This window comes from Dermacentor silvarum, chromosome 11 (genome assembly GCF_013339745.2).
Source record: "Dermacentor silvarum isolate Dsil-2018 chromosome 11, BIME_Dsil_1.4, whole genome shotgun sequence".
Taxonomy (NCBI): domain Eukaryota; kingdom Metazoa; phylum Arthropoda; class Arachnida; order Ixodida; family Ixodidae; genus Dermacentor; species Dermacentor silvarum.
The window spans coordinates 17,775,751-17,796,988 of NC_051164.1; the positions used below are offsets into that span (position 1 = coordinate 17,775,751).

At 49.3% G+C, this 21,238-nt stretch overlaps 1 protein-coding gene across 1 annotated transcript in view; it reads right to left on the reverse strand.

Moving 5' to 3' along the window:
- Nucleotides 1-1,913: 1,913 nt before the first annotated feature.
- The window catches only part of LOC119432360 (kelch-like protein 17), a 91,221-nt gene continuing 71,896 nt past the window's right edge, over nt 1,914-21,238 (reverse strand). Inside the window, exons 9-13 of the mRNA XM_037699528.2 lie at nt 12,756-12,872; nt 6,994-7,177; nt 4,309-4,509; nt 3,524-3,840; nt 1,914-2,518 (exon numbers count right to left, since the gene is read on the reverse strand). Of these exons, the coding sequence (XP_037555456.2) occupies nt 2,313-2,518; nt 3,524-3,840; nt 4,309-4,509; nt 6,994-7,177; nt 12,756-12,872 (1,025 nt within the window). The 3' untranslated portion in view covers nt 1,914-2,312. The remainder of the gene's footprint in view (nt 2,519-3,523; nt 3,841-4,308; nt 4,510-6,993; nt 7,178-12,755; nt 12,873-21,238) is intronic.

The window sequence follows — 21,238 nt, forward strand, 5'->3', positions numbered from 1 at the left end:
AAAACAACCTACGCTGAATGCCAACCTGCTCAATGAAAACCAACAAACTTTCTGAAAAAGGTCTGTCTACGGTGACGTAATTTATAGAATCTGTGCATTGTGTCGCTTGTTAACCATAGAACGATGGTAAGACTTCGATCTATCGAAGGCCTTCGACCGGGTATTCCATCTTATACTGAACAAACTACAATAAATTTTCCGATTTGGGAGTATAATAAATTGCATGAAAGGTTACTTTTCATAGGAGCAAAATTTTCTTTAAAATCAAGCGCCAACGCCTGGGTTGGATAGAGCTGTCGTCCGGAGTACCGCAAGGGACAGTCCTTTTTTATATGTCAATCACGTGACAGATAACATAAAACTTGAGTGTGCATGTTTGCAAACGATTACATTACATATAAGGATATTAAGAGTCATTATGTTCAAGTAACACTAAATTATGACTTTAAGCACATGGAAAATTAATGCGAGGCATGACAAATGAAACATTTAGACAAGAAGGCTATTTTTATACGAGCAACTTGAAAAAAAAAAGCCCACTAGAATTTACCTGTGCACGTGGCGGAAAGGAAAGAATGAAACATTCTTGATTATAAATACTTGGGCATTGTTTTATATCCTGACATGAAATGGGACAAACATGCTTTGCACATATCATCAAAGGAGCTATCAGTACTCTGGTTGCTTAAGCACCTCACTAATTTTTCCTGTACTATACCTTCGCAGTGTCTGTTGGTTCCCCAATATCCAACACAGCATAAAAATCCTAGAAGTTTCATAGAAAAACAATAAAGTTCCTTCATAATAACTACAACCATAATGTTTCTGCGACAGAAAAATTCAATCAAGCTCCATAACTTCCCGACAATTTGCAAGCGTGCTAAATTTTTGCGTTTCAAGTTTTATTGCGATAGCAATTATATGGACACTCCAAAGCAGATTTCTGCCGTCGGCGTCGCCGTCGTCATCGCCGTCGCCGTTGCCATCGCCGTCACCGTGAGTTTCCGTATGACGTCAATGGAGATGAAATTGTGGCCACGCGCCGCCGAACGCTGTATGTGCAAGTGAAAGGGCGCGAGGGACGCGCGCTTTCACGGGGAGTGAACCCACGGCGGAGAACAAACGCGCGTTCTGCGCCGTGCTCCCTTAAGGGCTGCAGAAGTAGGCGTCTCTTTCCTCTACAATCACCATATATGTAGAGCAAACGCGCCTTCTTCCGACGCGCGAAAGGCTGTCGGCGGGGGAGGGGGAGGGAAGGGAGGCGACGTTTAGCTGCGGCACCAAGTGCCTATTTATATCAGATGCTCCGGCAACAGTCACCAACGCCGCACGCATTTTGTGCGAACGCCGGCAAAACGCCGACGGCGTCGACAAGTTCTGCGTGTGGCCGGTGCTGCTGCATGTCCAAGTTTATACAGCTGATAAAGCTACTATCATTACTCCGTATAACTCTCTACAAATTTGCTATCGCAATTGATGCTTCGCTTTTCAGGTGAAACTGCGACAATTTTTTTAGTTCATCTAATTATTAGGTGTTTAAAGTTAAACTGCCTTTGGTTAAATTGATAGGTTTTCTCAACTGCGAAGCACTAGAATTAAACACAATCAGTTTCACGCAGGCTCATTTAAGTACTCTTAGTTTTTACAGACGATAAGGTATTGGGATTCATTGTGATTCATTGGCCTGGAATATTATACCTTGTTTTCACCTGATGATTGCCTTCCTACGCTTGAGACGTATTTCTTTAAGTATGTCTTGCGATGAATTATGACATCAAATATCAGTGCCTGTGCAGCGACCAATGTTTCGCAATATTTTATTTAAAGCGACGAGTCCTTTGTTGCTCGGAAACAAAACTTAGGCATATGTGAGGTTAAGCGCGTGCTACTCGGGTGCGTGTCGTACCAGAAAATTGTTTTATTATGCTGTGCAATACATGGTGCTATTGACAATTGTACAGACAATTTCAACAAAATGTGACAGCTTCATGAGACTTCGCTTACGACGTGTGTTGGCTCTGACTGCACGCACATAACACACAATACATTGTGCACTGCAGACTCTGGAAGCACGCTAGTAAATATTTAAGAACCATCGTATAAGCTTAATGATCATTGTTACTGAATAATACTTGGGTAACGGGAGTCACGATAAAAGCACCCCGCCCACTACAGCAACCCTAGGCTCAACCTGGATAACATGAACTTGGAAAGACATATGCGAGTGAGCGTCATGTTTCTTTTCATTATTTTTTCCCTCAAGAAAACGCCAACCGGCCGGACTTATGACGACGTGTGGATAGATGAGCGCATCAAGATGAGGAAGATCGCCGGCGGCTGACTGGTATGCTGGCGACGTCCGGCAGCGGCAGTACGAGTGACCCTGCGATGGGTCCCGGCAGTTGGCAGGCTTTGTAGAAGGAGCGGTCACTCGAGTCCGCCGTGGAAGCTGCCAGCACTTCCAGAGGAGCCCGCTCTAAGGAGGTAGAGAGGCCGCCTAGAACGTACAGGGTGTCCTCTGGAAAGTTCAGGCGCCCTGTCAGGAAAATTTGGCCTTTTTGCTACTCTTTACTAAACAGAAAAAGCCCGGTACGTGGCTATATAGTGTCAAATTAATGTATGTCAAAATCAGGCAGAGGAGCTCGACATTATCATTACCATTTAGTGCAGCTGATTCAATGAAAGTCTGCTCAACTGAATTCAACGTGCGAGTGTTGTATCAGTGAAAAAATTCACCGAGGTTTACGATACTCCCTAATGCGAATTTTGAGCGCAGCTGTCTAGGTGTTTGGAATTTGCTATATGTTGTGGTGTTTTATTCTGAAACACCGGGTCCTCTCGGCGCCGGTGCTGAGCTCGGGCAGCTCGTTTAGTAATAGAGGCAGACGAAGCCTTTCCACCGATTGCGTCACTCATTGTTCAGAAAGGAAGCGTGAACACGGGAATACGTGGTTCGCGCGGGGCGCATGCTCTAGTGGTGGCTTCGCAGGCGAAGTAGTGCATGCGCAGTGGGTGCGAAGCCCACGAAAGCGTTTTGTTTCCATATATGGTACCGGCAGACGCACTCGCCACATGCCTCCTCACCTCCGCCTCACCTTTCGCTGTGCTCTCCTCCTCCGCTTTCACCCTCACGCTCTCTTCGCTATCGCCGTCTTTGTTCCCGCGCTGCGCGTTCGCTTTTTCATCCTTCGCTGTGCTCGTTCGCTCCGTTACGCCGAGGGACGCCGACGCTCAACCAACACCACCTAGACTTTTAAAGTCTAGGTGGTGTTGGCTCAACGTAGGAGCGGGCGCCTAAGATATGCTCTCCAAAAATATTCCGGATTACCATTTCAAGGTATTTAATGAATCCACTGTTATAATAATGGCTACCTTCCAGTCTGATTTTTCAAAAAAGTTAATTGAAATGTTTTGATATTTGTCAGATGTTTTTTCGTTCGGTTGCAGCGATCTACAACCATGGAGATCAACCGTTCTGATCAGCTAGGTACTCCAGCCTGAGCGCTTCATAAAGTGAACTCACCATTGGCACAGACCGCAGCGCCCATGCCATGTCTAGGCTCAGGGAGCGGGCACAGCGACTTCCAGCGGCCATCTGCCGAAGACGGGTCCCAGAAGAGCACGTCCGAGCGGCTCCGGAAAGCGCGGGCGTCCACCGCTGCCCCGGCGTCTTGCTGGTGGATCGCGCCCCCGAGCATGGCGCCGGCCGGCACTTTCTCTACTGCGGCGCCACCTGCTGGGCAAAGCGAGAGGCCGCCCACGTGCACCAGCACACCCGAACCGGTGGACACCAGCGAGCCGAGGCAGACGGGCCACGGCAGCCGAGGGCCACGAAACCACCTGAGGAAGGAAATTGGTGGCGATACTGTTATTTTTCTGTGCGTTTCCTCCTTCTGGAAACACAACAGGGACGGCCGTGTACGTTGTTAACCCTCATTGCTAAAGTGTTTGCCACCGCTCAAGCACTAGCGGTCCTCCTTCGGTCCTCACCTTGCTTTATTTCAAACAAAGTATTTTACATGTTGTGGAGTTATAGGGAGGGGGGGGGGGGGGGGTGGCTACTTGGTTGGCCGTTATTGTTGTGAAGGCAGCACGCTTTTGGACACATGTGCGAATACCAAAAGGAGACAAGCACCCGCGTCGGGAGGAGACAAATACGAAACTCGTTTCTCTCTTTTTGATGTCCGTGCATGTGTCCACAAGTGCGCTGCCTTCACAGCAATACCTTTAACGGATTGCAAGGGACACTGCAGAAACTCGGTGAAGCCGGTGCATAAGCCGCGGTGGTGCCATAAGGTTCACACCTACCTTCCTGCCTGCAGATCGTAACAGTCGACGTCTGCGAGCAGCCACAGGCGGCCGTCGTCCGAGCGTGCCACGCCACCGGCCACGTAGACCTTCTTGCCCGACGCGCACACGGCAGCACCCATCCGACCAGGCCGCAACGGCTCGGCCGTCAGTCGCCACCGGTCAGAACTGGGCTCCCAGCACTCCATGCTGTCCAGCAGCCTAGCAGCGTAGAAAGCGGGTAGCTGCGGTTACTTCTTCCGATCGATGGGTTGCACGAATTCGCTCAATCTGCTGTCAGTTCAAAATATTTGATCAGCTGCTCGAAAGCTGTCCCGAGACTTACAGTACACAAAACGCTGCCTATCTCACTGAATAGAACAGTACTAAAGCCCAAGAAGAAAGCACGAATGCTGTGATAACAACGCATGCTTAACGCTCTTGTGATTTTTTCGCATGGTACGGAAAAGCAGGCGCGTAAACGCAGACACAAGTAGAACGAGAAGGAAGGCGCAAAACATAGCTGCACATGCTCGAGGGTAGGCCGAGCAAACCCGTCAATCATAAGCACGTGCGCGCTGGCTTTAGCATGACATTTTTTTTTTTCACGGAAGATAACAAGGTTCGATCACCTACGCACGTACTGCGGCTAGTAATAATATTCCGTTCCTCGGCCATAAGACGCACTTATTTCTCACGCTTGAGCAGATGTATCTAGACCAGGATATCTTACTCCCGCGCCCGGGTTTCCAGCAAACGCACTTAATCTTGAACGCCGTTGCTATCTTTCGGCACGGCCCGCGCAAGAGCCGCGGGCTTGATTACGGAGCAGCTGATGGCAACACTAACGTCAATCATGCGACATGAACAGACTGAGTGCTATCACCGCCAGTTTCCGCAGGCGCCTGCAAAAGATGGCTACCACCTGGAAGCGCCAAATTTTGGAGTACACTTGCAATCGCGACATTGGAACGAAAGGCTAGATGGTGTTCCACCGCGATCAAAGATTGTTTATGCTCAATTAATCTACGAATCACGCCCCAACCTGTCTGGCGCAAAAACGCGGCCGTAGCAAACAGGAACTTTACAAACTACGTCCATAAGGCATTCGGCGAATCTCTGGGTATGCTTTACATAACACCTCTGCGATTTTTTTTTCTTTTTTGTCGTTCAACTGCTCCTTCTTTCTCTATACGGTGGCGCATATCTCTTGTAACTTATTGCCGGCCGCAAAAACAACACTGGCTCCGTATCGACTTCCCACATTCCTAAGTCTATGTGGCAGAGAGTGAACGTATGGTATACCTCCGATGAGACTTCTAGGCAGGTTAGTTTGGTGCGCTAAACTTTGTTTTTAGGCACTCTGACCAGTCACTTGTTATGAAATCGCTGAAACGTGTTGTGAGCCCATTTTACGTTTTTGAAGTGTTAAAATTAGGGGTGTGTGAATAGCGGTTTTTGAGACCCAATCGAATACGAATCAAATAGTACCAGAAGCGATTTGAATCGAAAATCGAATACTTTTCGAATAGTTTTCGAATATTGAACATTCGTCATCACAATAATATAAAATGACGTTCGCATCCCAGTATTCTCAAGTTGGCAAGCTTCTGTCATTACATAGTATGTTATGGCGCGTTGTTTATTAAAAGCACAACTGGAGCATTAGAAGCAAACAAGTAGTTTCTTCGCGTGCAGATCACTCTTCAGAGAGTGCGAATGATCACTGTACAGCACGTAAAGTATGGCTGCCTAAGTGACGTAGCCTGCTCGACTACGCAAGTTCCTCCCAACCGAGATCCTGAAAAGTGCACATTGTGCAGAAAGCATGTGGTAAACAAGCCAGGTCGTTTCTTCCTTAGTACACTGTGTACATGGTGTAAAACGCGACAGCAGTACTCGCTTTTCACGGTCTATCACTGCAGAGGAAATCAACATAAATGATGCCGCATTCATACCGAAATCGTCGCCGTTAGTTTCGCTGTCGATGAAATATGCCTAGTCCAGCATCGTCTTTCACTGACATCCGGCCGTCTCGAAAGCATTTCCACCACTCAAACATTGTCTTGCGGCTTAGCATCACGTAACCATGCTGAGGTTAAAGTATATTGTGAATTTCATTCGGTTCTTAGCCTTCGTTGATGAGAAACGTGATTATAATGTGTTGTTCCTCAACTGCGTTCACAGGCTTGTCCGTCGTCTTGTTTAACGCGTCACTTGCACTTGTGAAGAGACATCAGCACACCATTGCGTGATAGCCGACAAATGTTTCGTCAAAGCACAGTGAAGAGGTAGCGCTATAGTGTGTTTGTGTACGTGCATACTACGCAAAACCCAGGTTTGGCTTAAACGACCCTTCTACGTTACCTATGTCTGTAAAGTCCCCAACTCCCATATTTTCCCTTCTCTTTTTTTTTTCACCAGTACTATAACGGTATCTTGCTTATCTCGACCGCTGACCAGGCAACACTCCCATCAGCTTCGAAACCCTGCGCTTCTGGAAAGTTAACGTTCCCTATGGTTCTGGCTGGGTGAATATCTCTACATGCCATTGCAAAGTACCAATGATCTGCGAATTTTTCATGCAGCAGATGCATGCCTCACCCTGCTGCGAATATTTGCTCTTGTACGTTTTCGCCCTCAGGCAGCCAGCTCGGGCCTCAGCTAGCCTTTGCGTAATCGTGCAAAGATTCTTTTCTCGCTCACCTTCCTCGCTTGTCGCGCCCTCCTACGGCGAACAGGGTACCCTCTACAGCTGCACATCCGTGGTAGGCCCTCGGTACCTGCAGGTCCGGCAGTTGCGTCCACTGACGCTCTCCCAGCTGGTAGCAAAGGCACGACGCCAGAGGACGGGGTCGGCCAGTCAGAGTGCGACGGCTATTCAGTCCACCTGCGGAAAGAAGTGTCATGCGCTAGGCCGGTTGGTGCATTCGAACTAAATCGAACAAGACGGGGGAGAGGTGTGCTGTGTCTATGGTGGACACTTCGTTCCGCCTTTTGCACTGTTGGATTCCTTCAACAAAAGAGTACGTTAACATACACTTCTTGACAAATCAAACCTCAATAAAGGGAATGCATGAGGAAGTTGCGCTGATCCATTATAGTGTTTGTGAGCTGAAACCTGGAGAAATGGGGGGAAAGGAAAGTCTACCGCCTAACAGCGAGCGCTGCGTGCTAGTTTGCCAACCTGACGTAAATAAAGCGACATGGCTTTGAACTAACAAGACGGACAACAGTCTTCTCTGTGGTGTGCATTCCGTGCACAACGTGTTTATTTCCGCCGTAAACCCATTACACGGTTATTACCAGACTTGGAATATAATGCGAGGCACGCAAAATTTATGGCTTCAGTCACACCTCTGGTAGAGTGGCTTTACTAACACTTTCGCCCCCCCAAAAAAAAAGACAAGCATCTTCACAAGAGCTACGTTATATCGCATTGGAGCAGGGGATACTATATAAGTCGTGGGTTATACGACTATTCGGGTTTTATTAACTTTTTGTATCAGATAACCACGCATTTACACGTATTTGTTGTGGTAGCTTTTCTCTATTTATTAGACGGCGGTAAATTGAGTCTCATTGAGGTTGGTGTTAGATAAGGAGCAAAGTGACGACCACGAAGTTAGGTACCAATGAAGAAAAATTATGCAGATCGCAGGCACTGTGGGAATCGATGTAGGTGAAACTTCGGGCTATTTGCGTTTATTGGCGATATTTGGATGTTGACGGCATGCCACAGTCGCGATGTGGTGTTAAGTGTTATCTTGTGTGCACCAATGGCGTTTGTTTACGTAGTACACAGAGCGCACATCGAGACACGTTTCCTCGAGGTATTATTGTGTACAACTGTTTGCAGCCTGCCAGAACGTTAGCACTGTCATGCCCCCCACACGATGCATCGCATCGTGGCTGAGAGAAAGAGAGACAAAACTTTTAATGCGTTAGCATTCTTAGGGTCCTTCACGTACTTTCCGAGGACTACTTCTTTCTGGGGTCTTACGTGCTAAAACGAGTTCTGATTATGAGGCACGCCGTAGTGGAGGGCTCCGGATTAGTTTTGACCACCTGGGGTTATCCGAGGACTACGTATCTATCTGCCTGTCTATGTTTGTATTCTATACGTGTATCTATGTATCTGCGTTTGTATGTTTTATTGCTACGGAGCAATTATTTCACTGACCAAGAGCAAGCCTGTCATGACTGAAGAGGGCGACGTTATAACCTGGCACGGGCTGTTCGTTCTGGGCAGAGCTACATTCATATGCGCTTGTATATAGTCATTATGTATATACATGCATATACCTGGATTCCCGTATATCTTTATATGTAACAATATCTATAACCGTTTTCCCGCCTACCTGGGTCAGTGCTCAAAAGGTAGCGCATCGGGCTGCTGTGCTGAGGTAACAGGGTTTGAAACCAACCGTGGTACCAACTTGGGTCGCTGAGTGTCGAGTGAAAATGCTACACTACAACTACTCAGCGTACAGATGAAAAATGAAAACTAGCCAGACAATTTAATTCTATGATTACGTCATGTGCTATCGCCCTAATAGTCACCCTCTCATCATCATCATCATCAGCCTATATTTATGTCCACTGCAGGACGGAGGCCTCTATCTGTGATCTCCAATTACCCCTGTCTTGCGCTAGCCGATTCCAACTTGCGCCTGCAAATTTCCTAACTTCATCACCCAACCTATTCCTCGACTGCGCTTCCCTTCTCTTGGTATCCATTCTTTAACCCTAATGGTCCACCGGTTATCCATCCTACGCATTACATGGCCTTCCCAGCTCCATTTCTTCCGCTTAATGTCAACTAGAATATCGGCTATCCCCGTTTGCTCTCAGATCCACACCGCCCTCTTTCTGTCTCTTAACGTTTGTCCTAAGATTTTTCGGTCCATCGCTCTTTGTGCGGTGCTTAGCTTGTTCTCGAGCTTCTTTGTGAACCTCCAAGTTTCTGCCCCATATGTTAGCACCGGTAGAGCGCAATGATTGTAAACTTTTCTTTTCAACGACAGTGGTAGGCTCCCAGTCATGATTTGGCAAAGCCTGCCGCATGCACTCCAACCCAATTTTATTCTTCTGTAAATTTCTTTCTCATGATCAGGGTCCCCAGTGATTCCATACAATTATATTTCCTTTGTTTGTGCCGATTATTGATAAGTGTATTTTCCTTGCGCCCATGTGTCTTTTTACCCAAAGCTGCGTAATTGCGCCCTTGCGTTGACGCCGTGCCTTCGGCCGTCGCTTGTGGTCGCCGATGACTTATTTTCTTCTTAGAGCGATATCTTTTCTTGCCTAATTACCCTGGCTTCCAGCATGTGTCCCGATTCACTTCTAACCGAAAGGGCACGCTCGGCGAAGTATCGCAAGGCGCACAGGAAAAAACATCAAGGCATACAGGAAAGCTCAGATTCATTGTGTGATGGTACCAAAAATGGCCGACGGCGCAAAGAGTAAAAACACGTCAGAAATGCTCTGATTGACGTCGAATTTCCAAGGGAGGTTCCTGTAAACAAATTAAATGAATGGCGTTGAAAAGAAAATTTCGTGCATTTAGATCTGGGTGGCAGTCGAACGCGGGCTTCCGGTGTGCAAGACGATGCACGCTTCCCCGACATCACAGCGTCTCCACGGTTCTGGCTGACTAAAGTCCGTCATTGCACACGTCACGTCGCAGCTACCTGGCTGACTAAAGGTTTCACCACAGGGGCTATAATGCTTTCGCATTCCCACACGTAAGCGGTCTTGAGTGTACCTGCCAATTTTTTTTTCAGGCTAGCACAATGGTTAACCTCGGCAAGAAACATCTATCCAAGCCTTTCTCTCATATACTCTTGCATGGTGACGAGCGCTTGCAGACGCGGGTTCATAACATTAACTAGAGGCACGAAAATACGCAGATTGGCACTTTTTTAGGGATATTAATATTGCATCGGTAACAGGCGGCTACTCTTTTACATGCTTCTGCAAACGCACGGACCCATTCAAGAATTTTACCGCAGTGTATAGACCTTTTCACAAAGCGATGTTTGAGCAGCGCCATTGGCCGACACGGGCGACGTCTAGCGTCAGAACATGTTATGCCGCCATTTTGGACTGTGCGCCTTGCGAGAGCAGGCCGGCCGCACTTCGGTTGTGTGATCTTCGCCGCGCATTATTTCGATTGTTTTCTTCCGCTTCGCTTGTCTTGTGCCGCTTGACTTGTTACATGTTTCACGTGCTCGCGTGAGCGCTCAGTGTAGTGTGCCATAGCAACAGCAAGCCCAGCCAGTGGATGTGGTGTTTCGTCGTCGGTAGCGGCGGCAGCCGCGTCCGCTTCGTCGAGACCTGGCGTGCTAATTAGCGGTATATTTCATTATTATTGCTGGGCACATGTGACCGTATCGTCGATTGAATCTGATCACCATTATGTTAGCGATTGAGGGTTGCCTCATTTAGCGAAAGCAGGTGCGTACGTAGCTGTCGGGCAAGGCTAGAACCAGGCGCCGGCAGCACGGCGATGCGTGTCAGTTGTTGGTAGATATGCGGTGGTTACTCCATACGCTTCCGACGCAACTGAACAGCTCAATCATGCAAAATTTATTGGATCTGGTGCGGTGCAGGGTGCTTATAACCAAATGTCAAAGCATAAGCGTGGCGATCGAGCAGCGTGGCACCTGCAGCGAACCGACGCGCGACAGTGATCACAGATGCCAGCGCAACTGATACAGCTCAGGTGCTAGATTTTTATTTTTAGTATTTATTTATTTATACATGCTGTCAATCCCAATAGGGATTAAAACAGGACTTGTTATAAAGATATATTTGTTTACCTATTTTTTACGTTTGTTTACCTGGAATGGCTTTTCTTTCGAATGTCTGAATTTGGAACAAGCTTTGCTCACGGTGAACCTTAACGTAGATCGTGCGCGAAGTTTGTATTGAAGATGTCGCGTACGGCAAGAATTGTTCGTGTACGCTATCTCTGAAGCGAAGTAAGCCAATAATATTGCAGCGTTAGGGCCATCTCTGCTCTTTCTCTTGTTTCCCTTACACCGTCTCACTGTGCTATGTTCATAATAAAGTAATGTTGAGTCTTAACAATTGTCGAATAAATACATATGCATATGACTGTAAACCACTACTGACCGTGAGTGAAAAGCGCTTAGTGGTCAGCGAAGCGGTCACTGCACGCACGTAAGTATTTCACTGGATCCACTGTGCGAATAATTCATTTTTTTCGTTACTGTTATTTTTGCTATTGTCCGCGTACCAATGCGAATACCGTTTTTTACGTTCTTACTTGTGCGGGCTCATTTAGCACGTTTCTACGCCACGCAGAGTTAGCACATTACGGTTCCCGAACTCTAGCACTGGCGCTAGGCCGTGCTGATGAGGTTGACACGTTCGTTTTTGAATTCTCTTGCTGCCCAAGCACATAGACAACGCTCAAAGATGGGTGAGCTCGAAACAGCACCACACTGTTGAAGTTAATTACATTTATGGGCAGGGCCGCGCAGGGTGCGTGTGAACGCAGAGACAATGTCTTGGTGGACACAGAGTCTGCATACATCTTCCATATAGGACACGATTTTTCCAGATCGTTGCGAAGTGTATTTACCGATTAGTTCTCTCGCAAAGTGCTCCAATTTCTCTTATACCGGTGTCACACGGCCACTTCTGATAGCGATCCAGACCGATCTGCATCGGAATGTTCGACCACGATTGGCTCCCTTCCGCAGATTGAGCAAAGAAGCCAATCGCGACTAAGAAATTCGACCCATATCGGACTCGATCACGATCAAAAGTGCGCCGTGTGACCCTCGTATTAGGCACTGGAATGAAGTCGTGTTTGAAAGAATAACAAATGTAGCCTCTGCCACTACGTACGAGAAAATATTGCATCGAATAGCTGACAATTCTCGCAACCTATTAGGAAATGCGCCGAAAAAAGTTTACCAAAACGCGTTATTTTACTGATGTGTGCATTGGTCCACATTAGACTGAAATGCCAAGTCCTCAGGTGATGCAGGAAACCGGCGAAGCGTGAACATACTACATCGCGGCAGTGGTCACGCGGAGTGCTGTGTTGTGGACACACTTTCCCCAAAATCGTTATTTTCCGCTGGTTGTTTGTGCACCCATAAACTGCACAGTGCTGGCCTATAGCCGTTTGATGAGTATATATGCCATTATTTACGAGCGTAAGTCATTCGTGACAAATATAAACGGAGACATCGAAGGAAAGCTACCACTCCGCAATGCAAGCGCAAGGCAAGCTCACAGTCCAGACCGAACAGGCAACACTGACGCATACTCTCCACGCCAGACCGTCGGAAGCGCCCTCGTGAAAACGTCTATACTACTGTGTCTCCGCGTTTTTGCTGCCACGTCCCCTGTTGGCTCTACAATGCGCTCAAGGATAGGCTTTCAGGGACTGATGATATTGAAGTTTGCTGTAATGATAGAACACTTACCGATGACGTACACATTGTCACCCACAATGGCGCCCGCGTGGTGATGGCGCGGTTCGGGCAACATGGCCACTCGGTGCCAACGGTCATCCGCTTCCTCGTAGGCCAGCACGGCACAGCCTGCAACGGGACGTTCCGAGCATAGCAGCACTTTATTCTTTCTGTCGCGTTTGCTAAATTTATGCCTGGATCTCGCTGTCGACGTTCTACCTCAAACAAATATAAAATTTTGATTCTTAGGGTGAAGACAAGGTCGGAAGAACGTATACTCATTATGCGTACATAATGTGCACATCATTCAAACACCTGACTATTTTAGCCATCCAAATAAAGCAGGCAAATGTAGGTAGGTTTACAATGTTTATGTCAGCATAAACGCGTAAAATAAATAACGATAACAGTCCAGTCCACATAAGCGATTTGGCTTGTGTGCGTAGATGCGCTATATCACCTAGAGGGTAATCTGGTGCCACCGTCCATGCGAGTTTCTTAAAGGGCGCTGTGCCGTCATGGGAATGACGGGATATGTGTCTGCGAGGCTTGCGTTGGCTGGTGTTGTACGAGGCTTCGTATAAAACGTGGATATGGCTACACAAATAATGCGTTCTTGAAATAAAATCTACATAAAAGGCTTGTGTTCACCCATATTACATCTCTCAATAAAGTTTACTCACCTACAATGCAGAATCAAGAGAAGGAAAGCAAGAACAGACGACACGTTGTTCCAAAGCGAGCGAGAATCTTGTCGTCTGTCTTCCAACTTTAGCGGCGAGCTAATACTTTCTTATGTTTCATATAATTCTACATCCCAGTGGAAGGGGGTTTATTAACGCCGGACGGCAGGCGGAAGTATTGTACGACGGGCACAAAGGCAGTCTCAGCCGGCGTCAGCAGCTCCCGATCTACGCTCGCACCTCCATCCAAGACAGAGTCCCACTGCTGCGTCCGTTGCTTCATCCCAACTACAGTACCCCGGCGGCGAAGGGAAGCCATCCTGGCGACTCAAGGCGACGTGAGAACAAGGGGGTCATGATATGGCTTTAGGCGGCTCACGTGAACCACCTGGCGTCCAAGACGGCGCTTGTCGGGGGTTGGGTTGAGCGGCTCAATAACGTAGGTGACGGAAGATAGGCACTCGATGACGCGAGAAGAGCCTTGGTACTTGGGGGCAAACTTAGGAGTCAGGCCAGGGTAATCAAACGGTATGCGGAGCCATACGAGGGAGCCGACGGCGAAAGCTTGTTCAGTCATATTGCGGTCATGGCGATCTTTCTGAACGGCTTGGTTGTCTGAAGTAAATGAACGGGCCAGCTGACGACACTCTTCAGCATATTGAGCCATTTCAGAAACTGGGCTGAATTCGGAGACGTCCGGACGATACGGCAAACTGGTGTCGAGAGAGGTGCATGGTTCTCGGCCATATAAAAGAAAGAATGGGGAAAAGCCGGTGGTCGACTGTGTCGCGGTATTATAGGCGTAAGTGACGAACGGAAGAACGACATCCCAGTTAGAGTGGTCAGAAGCAATGTACATGGGCAGCATGTCTCCCAGTGTTCGGGTGAAGCGCTCTGTTCGTCCGTTGGTCTGTGGGTGGTAGGCTGTAGACGTGCGGTGAACTGTACGGCATGAAAGAAGGAGCTTCTGTAGGACATCAGATAAAAACACATGCCTTCTGTCGCTCAGTAGCTCGCGTGGTGCACCATGGCGGAGGACGAAATGATGTAAGATGAAGTTCGCAACATCACGAGCACCAGCCGAAGGACGCGCGGCTTTTTCCGCATACCTCGTTAGGTGGTCCACTGCGGCGATGACCCATCTGTTTCCAGCGGCAGAGCACGGAAGTGGGCTATAAAGATCGATTCCGACACGGTCGAAGGGTCGTGCAGGACACGGTAAAGGCTGCAGGAGTCCGGGCGAATGGGGAAATGGTTTCCGTTGTTGATACAATTAGCAAGACCGAATGTATTTTCGGACATAGGTATACAGTCCACGCCAGTAATAACGTTGGCGGAGCCGCTCATACGTTTTCAGCGCACCAGCGTGAGCATGTTGGGGGTCAGCATGAAAGTATGCGCAGACATCGGACCGCATGTGGCTAGGGATGACAAGCAGCCATTTACGGCCATCCGGTCGATAGTTGCGATGATATAATAGTTCGTCCGGTATCGCGAGATGCGTGGCTTGGCGGCGAAGTGCACGTGGGTGTGCAGAAGTTGGCGGTGCGGAAAGAACATCCAGGAGAGAGGCGATCCAAGGGTCTTTTCGCTGTTCAGATGTCATGTCTGTGGCGGTCAGAGCAGCCAAGGGAAAGGCACCAGTTGAATGCGGCTCTTCAGCCGATTTCACGGGAGATCGGGAGATCGCATCAGCGTCAGAGTGCTTTCGCCCCGATCGGTACACCACGCGAATGTAAAATTCTTGGAGGCGAAGAGCCCAACGTCCGAGGCGACCAGAAGGGTCCTTCAGGGAAGCCAACCAACAGAAAGCATGACGGTCAGTCACCACGTCGAAAGTGTGGCCGTATAAGTATGGGCGAAACTTGCTCATTGCCCACACAATCGCCAGACACTCTTTTTCGGTTACTGAGTAGTTGGATTCCGCCTTGGTGAGAGCACGGCCAGCATAAGCTACAACATACTCGGAAAATCCTGGTTTGCGTTGCTCGAGTACTGCACCAAGACCGACACCGCTGGCGTCCGTGTGTACTTCAGTTGGCGTAGTCGGGTCGTAGTGGCGTAGAATAGGTGGTGAGGTAAGCAGATGCCGTAATATAGTGAAGGCGTCGTCGCAGGCTTGAGTCCAATTTGATAGGTCACCAGGGCGAGCAAGTAGCTTCGTAAGCGGTGCCATGATGGAGGCAAAGTTCCAGACAAAGCGACGAAAATACGAGCATAAGCCCACAAAGCTGCGCAGTTATTTTAGTGTAGTCGGCTTAGGAAACATCGCAACGACGCGAAGTTTGTCAAGATCAGGAAGAATACCGTGTTTTGACACTACATCACCCAGTATGGTAAGCTGGCGAGCCCCGAAGTGACACTTCTTCAGGTTGAGTTGAAGGCTTGCGTTGGTAAGGCATTGGAGAATCGTGCGCAGACGGGCGAGATGTGTAGCGAAATCGGGGGCGAACACGAGACGTCATCTAGATAGCAGAGATAGACCTGCCATTTTAGACCGCCTAAAATGCTGTCCATCACTCACTCGAATGTTGCAGGCGCATTGCAAAGTCCTAATGGCATGACTGTGAATTCGTACAGGCCATCTGGTGTGACGAATGCAGTCTTTGGGCGGTCACACCCGGCCATCGGGACTTGCCAATAACCAGAACGCAAGTCGAGCGATGAGAAGAATTCGGCGCCTTGTAGACAATCGAGGGCGTCGTCTATGCGAGGAAGAGGGTAAACATATTTTCTAGTAATTTTGTTGAGACGCCGGTAGTCCACACAAAACCTAATGGAACTGTCTGTCTTCTTGACCAGCACAACAGGGGATGACCAAGGACTACAGGAAGGCTTCATGACTCCATGCTGAAGCATGTCGTTAACTTGTTCCGTAATTATACGACGCTTCGCTGGTGATACTCGGTAAGGGCGCTGGCGCAAAGGGGTGTTGGCTCCAGTGTCAATTGTGTGAACAACGGTGGTCGTTCGACCTAATGATGCTTCAGGGAAGTCAAAAGAGTTTCTAAACTGGTTGAGAAGCGAAACAAGCTGGGCACGTTGATCCGGAGCGACGTTACTGTCGATGGCAAGGGAAAATACGTCAGAGGAGACGTCATCGGATGCAAGGTGAGGTGTCAGCGCGTTCAGCTCAGGGTTCGGATTGGGCTCGTAGGAATCAACAGGCACGATAATATCATCGTCGACTGACTGAACGTAGCCAAGTGTCTCATTACGGCGCAACGTGACAGCGCATGAGGTAGCGTTCGAAATAAGTATTCTGGAGGCATCCTGGTGAAGTGCTAGGATGGCAAATGGCAAGCGACGCATGGTGGCGGCGAGTGAATACGTCAGACGACGTGAACAGAACTGTAGTTTCAGTAAGTGCAGCACAGTAAACAGGAACAATGACGGCACTGAGAGGGGGCAGGTCAGTGTCAGAAGCCACGACAAGCTTGTCAACACCAGACACGGGCATATGGACAGAAGGTACATCGCCAAATACAGAAAGTTCAACCTGAGCTTGAGCGCAGTCTATAACGGCGGGATGGCGCGACAAGAAATACCACCCAAGGATCACATCATGAGAACACGAAGTCAGCACGATAAAGTCAATGTTGTACAGTACGTCGCCAATGACGACCTTAGCCGTGCATGCTGCAATCGGATGGATTCGCTGTGCGTTTGCAGTACTGAGGGAAAACGCTGTAGGTGGCGTTGTGACTTTACGAAGTGAGCGGCAAAGTTTCTGACTAATGACAGATATAGTGGCACCGGTATCAACGAGCGCAAGAGTTCGTATACCTTCAACAAAAACTTCGACAACGTTGGCTGGGGACAAGCCAGGACTTCCACAGGCCGACGACGACGCAGCTCGTGCCTCAGGAGCTCCGGCGGTCAGTTTTTGGTCTCGGCGGTGGGTCGGCGACGCATAGGTGACAAGGACCGGCGGCGTGGCGAGGGTGAGCGACGGGAAGCAAAGGGTTGAAAGTCGGAGTCAGGCTGGGGGTGTCGTGCATATACCTCAGGTGGCGCGTCTTGTGGAGTGTAGTACCGGGGGCGGAATGAACAGTCGCGGTATCTTGGTGCACCCGAGGCAGCCGCGAAGCGCCTACGACAGAAGCGTGCGACGTGACCGGGAATTCCGCAAAAGTAGCATATCGGTCGGTTGTCAGTAGTGCGCCACGGGTTGACGATGTGCTGCTGTGCATCAGGGAATGGCGCCGGTGGCTGTCGGAGAGGTTGAGGGGCCAACGCTGGCGGTCGACGCGGAGGCATTGCAGCCGCATAAGTGAGTGGTGCGGCAACAGGTGGCGGCTGACAGGCGGACGGCAGCACCTCGGAGACCTGCTCCTGTATGGCTAGTCTGAGAGACGGCGCGAGATTGTGCGTAGGCACTTCTGGGGTCGGCAGATACGATAAACACGAGATCTGCCGTGCCACTTCCTCACGCACATACTCTTTGATTTGCGAGAGTAGCGTCTCGTGATCACCTCCGATGGTTAAAGCGGCGAGGGAATCGTCTGGTGTTGTCGGCCGCCGCACTAAGACGCATTGCCTACGGAGCTCGTCAAAGCTGTGGCACAAGGTCGTAAGCTCAGCTACCGTACGTGGGTTCTTGGCCAGCAGCATTTGAAAGGCGTCGTCGTCAATGCCTTTCAAGACGTGCTTTATCTTCTCCTGCTCGGGCATAGACGGATTCAGGCGCTTGCACAGGTCGATGACGTCGTCTATGTAACTGGTGAAATTTTCGCCTTGCTGCTGCGCACGTCCGCGGAGGCGCTGTTCGGCGCGGAACTTGCGCATGGCGGGGCGGTCGAACACGTCTGCGAAGCGTTTCTTGAACTCACTCCATGTGGCCAAGTCGGACTCATGGTTGTGATACCACAGGATTGCGACGTCTTTGAGGTAGAACGACACATCAAGCAGTTTCGATGGGTCGTCCCACTTATTGTTGCCGCTCACCTTTTCGAATGTGGCCAGCCAATCTTCCACATCGTGGTCATCTGTTCCACTAAGGAAGGGAGGGTCACGCAGGCGCAGCGCGCAGGTTACGATGACCTGCGGAGATTAGGCGGTGGCTTGTTGGGTGATTTCGTCAGACATTGTCGGGGCAGGTGGTAGCGTCCGACTTCGGAGTTCCAGGTTTGCAGACCCAGCACCTCCACCACTTTGGAAGGGGGTTTATTAACGCCGGACGGCAGGCGGAAGTATTGCACGACGGGCACAAAGACAGTCTCAGCTGGCGTCAGCAGCTCGCGATCTACGCTCGCACCTCCATCAAAGATAGAGTCCCACTGCTGCGTCCGTTGCTTCATCCCCACTACACAATAATAAGTCCTCAAATTTAAACAAAACATGTTCTTGTGTAATAATAAAGCTAAAACAGCTTTTCGCGTGCTGTTTCAGCAGGAAGTGAATCATTGTGACAAACGGAACGGGGCTAGGCAGGCGTGTCGTCTTCAAGGCGTTCTGGCTCTACAAGAACGATGTCAATCCCAAGTCACAATATACTGGCATCCCCATGCATACCACAGCGCAGCAGCGCCAGATTTCCCTCTAGGTAATACAGGTAATATAGTGCGAAACTCTATGCGTAGATGGGCAGTCTCGGTTTAGACGCACGTCAGCATACATAAGCATAGGTTATCCAGCATCGGCGGCCGAATGTCGGTCAACGTTAGGCTATTGTGAATCTCCAAAGCTCAGGTATGTCATGGCAGTGGACTTTGGGCCGACTTTAGCAGGTTTGACTAAACCTATGAGCCCTGGCCGGTGCTGCATTGTGGTTTTCTGTGTTTTTCCAAAATCAAGTTGTAGATCAGTAGTTTTGAGACAAGTCGCCGGATTTTCTTTTGGGCTAATAAAGGCAAGATGTTTCTTCCGATTTCTTTGAGTAGTTACCAAGCAGGACGATTTCCAATTTCTCATGCATTTAGACAGGGACACCGAACGTACAGCAACAAGCTAGCTCGTAATAACTGTTACCTAAAAGCGTGCGTTTTGCATAGCGTAATCGCTGCTTCTCTACAACGCAGTCGTCATTTTTGCGTGATAGTAGCTGCTCAAGACAGAATTGGCTAGGTGAAAGCTTATGCCATGCGTGTGCATGTTTTCCTGTCCAGCATGTTGCGTGACATCTTGACTGACTGTTAAGTAGCCCTAAATGAGCATACAGTGCGGATGTTGAACACATGAGCAAAAATGGTGCCATTTGAGCGCTCCATGAATGCGACTTCCAACCGCCTGCGGTGGACCCCAACAGTGCGCTATGTGGCGCTTGTACCACAATGGCGGAAACACCTGCCGTGTCACCACCCTAATGGTGCATCCAGACGAAGGACCGAATCCGGATTTGCAGGGCCGGACGGCGCGTCACATGACCTCACATCAGAGATTTGCCTCGTCCGTGAGCCGCGCGGACGGATAATGCCAAGCCGTTTTTCACATCCGGATTCTGGCGGGGTAAAGCCGCAGCTTTGACTTATAAACACGCAGTGTCTGGCAACCAGTACACTTCTCTCCTGCTCAAAGACAGCCGTATTGCAGTCAGCATCAGTACTTTGTTTGCTGGCGCCTGGTTTCAGTGCTTCATAGCTCCTGGTTTCGTTCAATTCTATGAACAGTGAATTTGTGCGATGACGCCGCCTTTTATTTCATTCGCATCGTGGAAGAGTTTCCCACTTTGTGGCACGTCAGCCGTGCAGATTATGCGGACACCCTCACAATCAGGGAATAGTGACTCTCTCCTGCAATGCAAAAAAAAGAAATCTCAGTCAACTGCTCGCTAGCAGACTACAAAAAAAGTAGGACGTGTACAAATACATCTGATATCTGGTTGTTTCAGAGCAGTAAATCAATACAGTATCAGCGAAACCCAATCACACTCAGTCGTGCAGTTAAGTGTAAACAGATCAATATTATCTCATGCCTGTTTATGCAGAAAGTCGGTGCCGACAGCACGGCCATACAAAACTTGTGTGCACTCGTGATACCCCTTCCACGCGAACCCTCTGGATCTGCATTGGATATTTCGGGCGCGATTGAGCTTGTACGCTACCACACGAGCGCGCTTGAAGACACTTGTGTAGCGGCCTTCGATCAGCACCAAGCTCAGTTTTCAACCGATATACATTTACCACGGCGCTCTCCGTAATAACTTGGAAACGTGTGACACTTACCTGAAGCAAGGTACCGCAGTGTGAACTGCAAGCGTGTTTCCGCCGATATAGAACGGCGCACAACGGTATCCTCCCTTCGTATGCGCGCGGGGCCCCACGCGCGACAGCAGTTGCAGAAACTGCTCTCTGCTTACACGAAGCAGCCTCCGGTATTCGTCGAGGTCAATTTTCAGGAGCTCTTCGTAGAGCAGGTTTTGGACCCCCACTTCTTTTCTTCCCATCCACACTTTCCGCCAACAACGCCGTTTTCGTGGAAACAAATCAAAGTCCTCGTTAATCTGTGACAGAACAACAGCCATCGCGGCCACACGTCGCTTTTGCTGGCCTCCATTTTGTAGGAAGGAACTCTAAACCAGGGCCGCTATTTTGTAGCGATGCCTTTACAGTAATAATGCCTTTTCGCGCTTATCGCGCTTTGTCAGTGGTCAGAGCGATGGTCCGCTCACGATATCAACGTTGATAACGCGAGCGGACCATCGCTCTGACCACTGACAAAGCGCGATAAGCGCGAAGAGGCATTATTACTTTAAAGTCATCGCTACAAAATACCGGCCCAGTCTGCTGCTCGCCAGCGCAGAGGCTGCGGTCGAGAGTATTCCGGCTCGGTTGCGCTGTCGTCTGCAAGGGCCTCGTCCGCCGTGTGGATGCG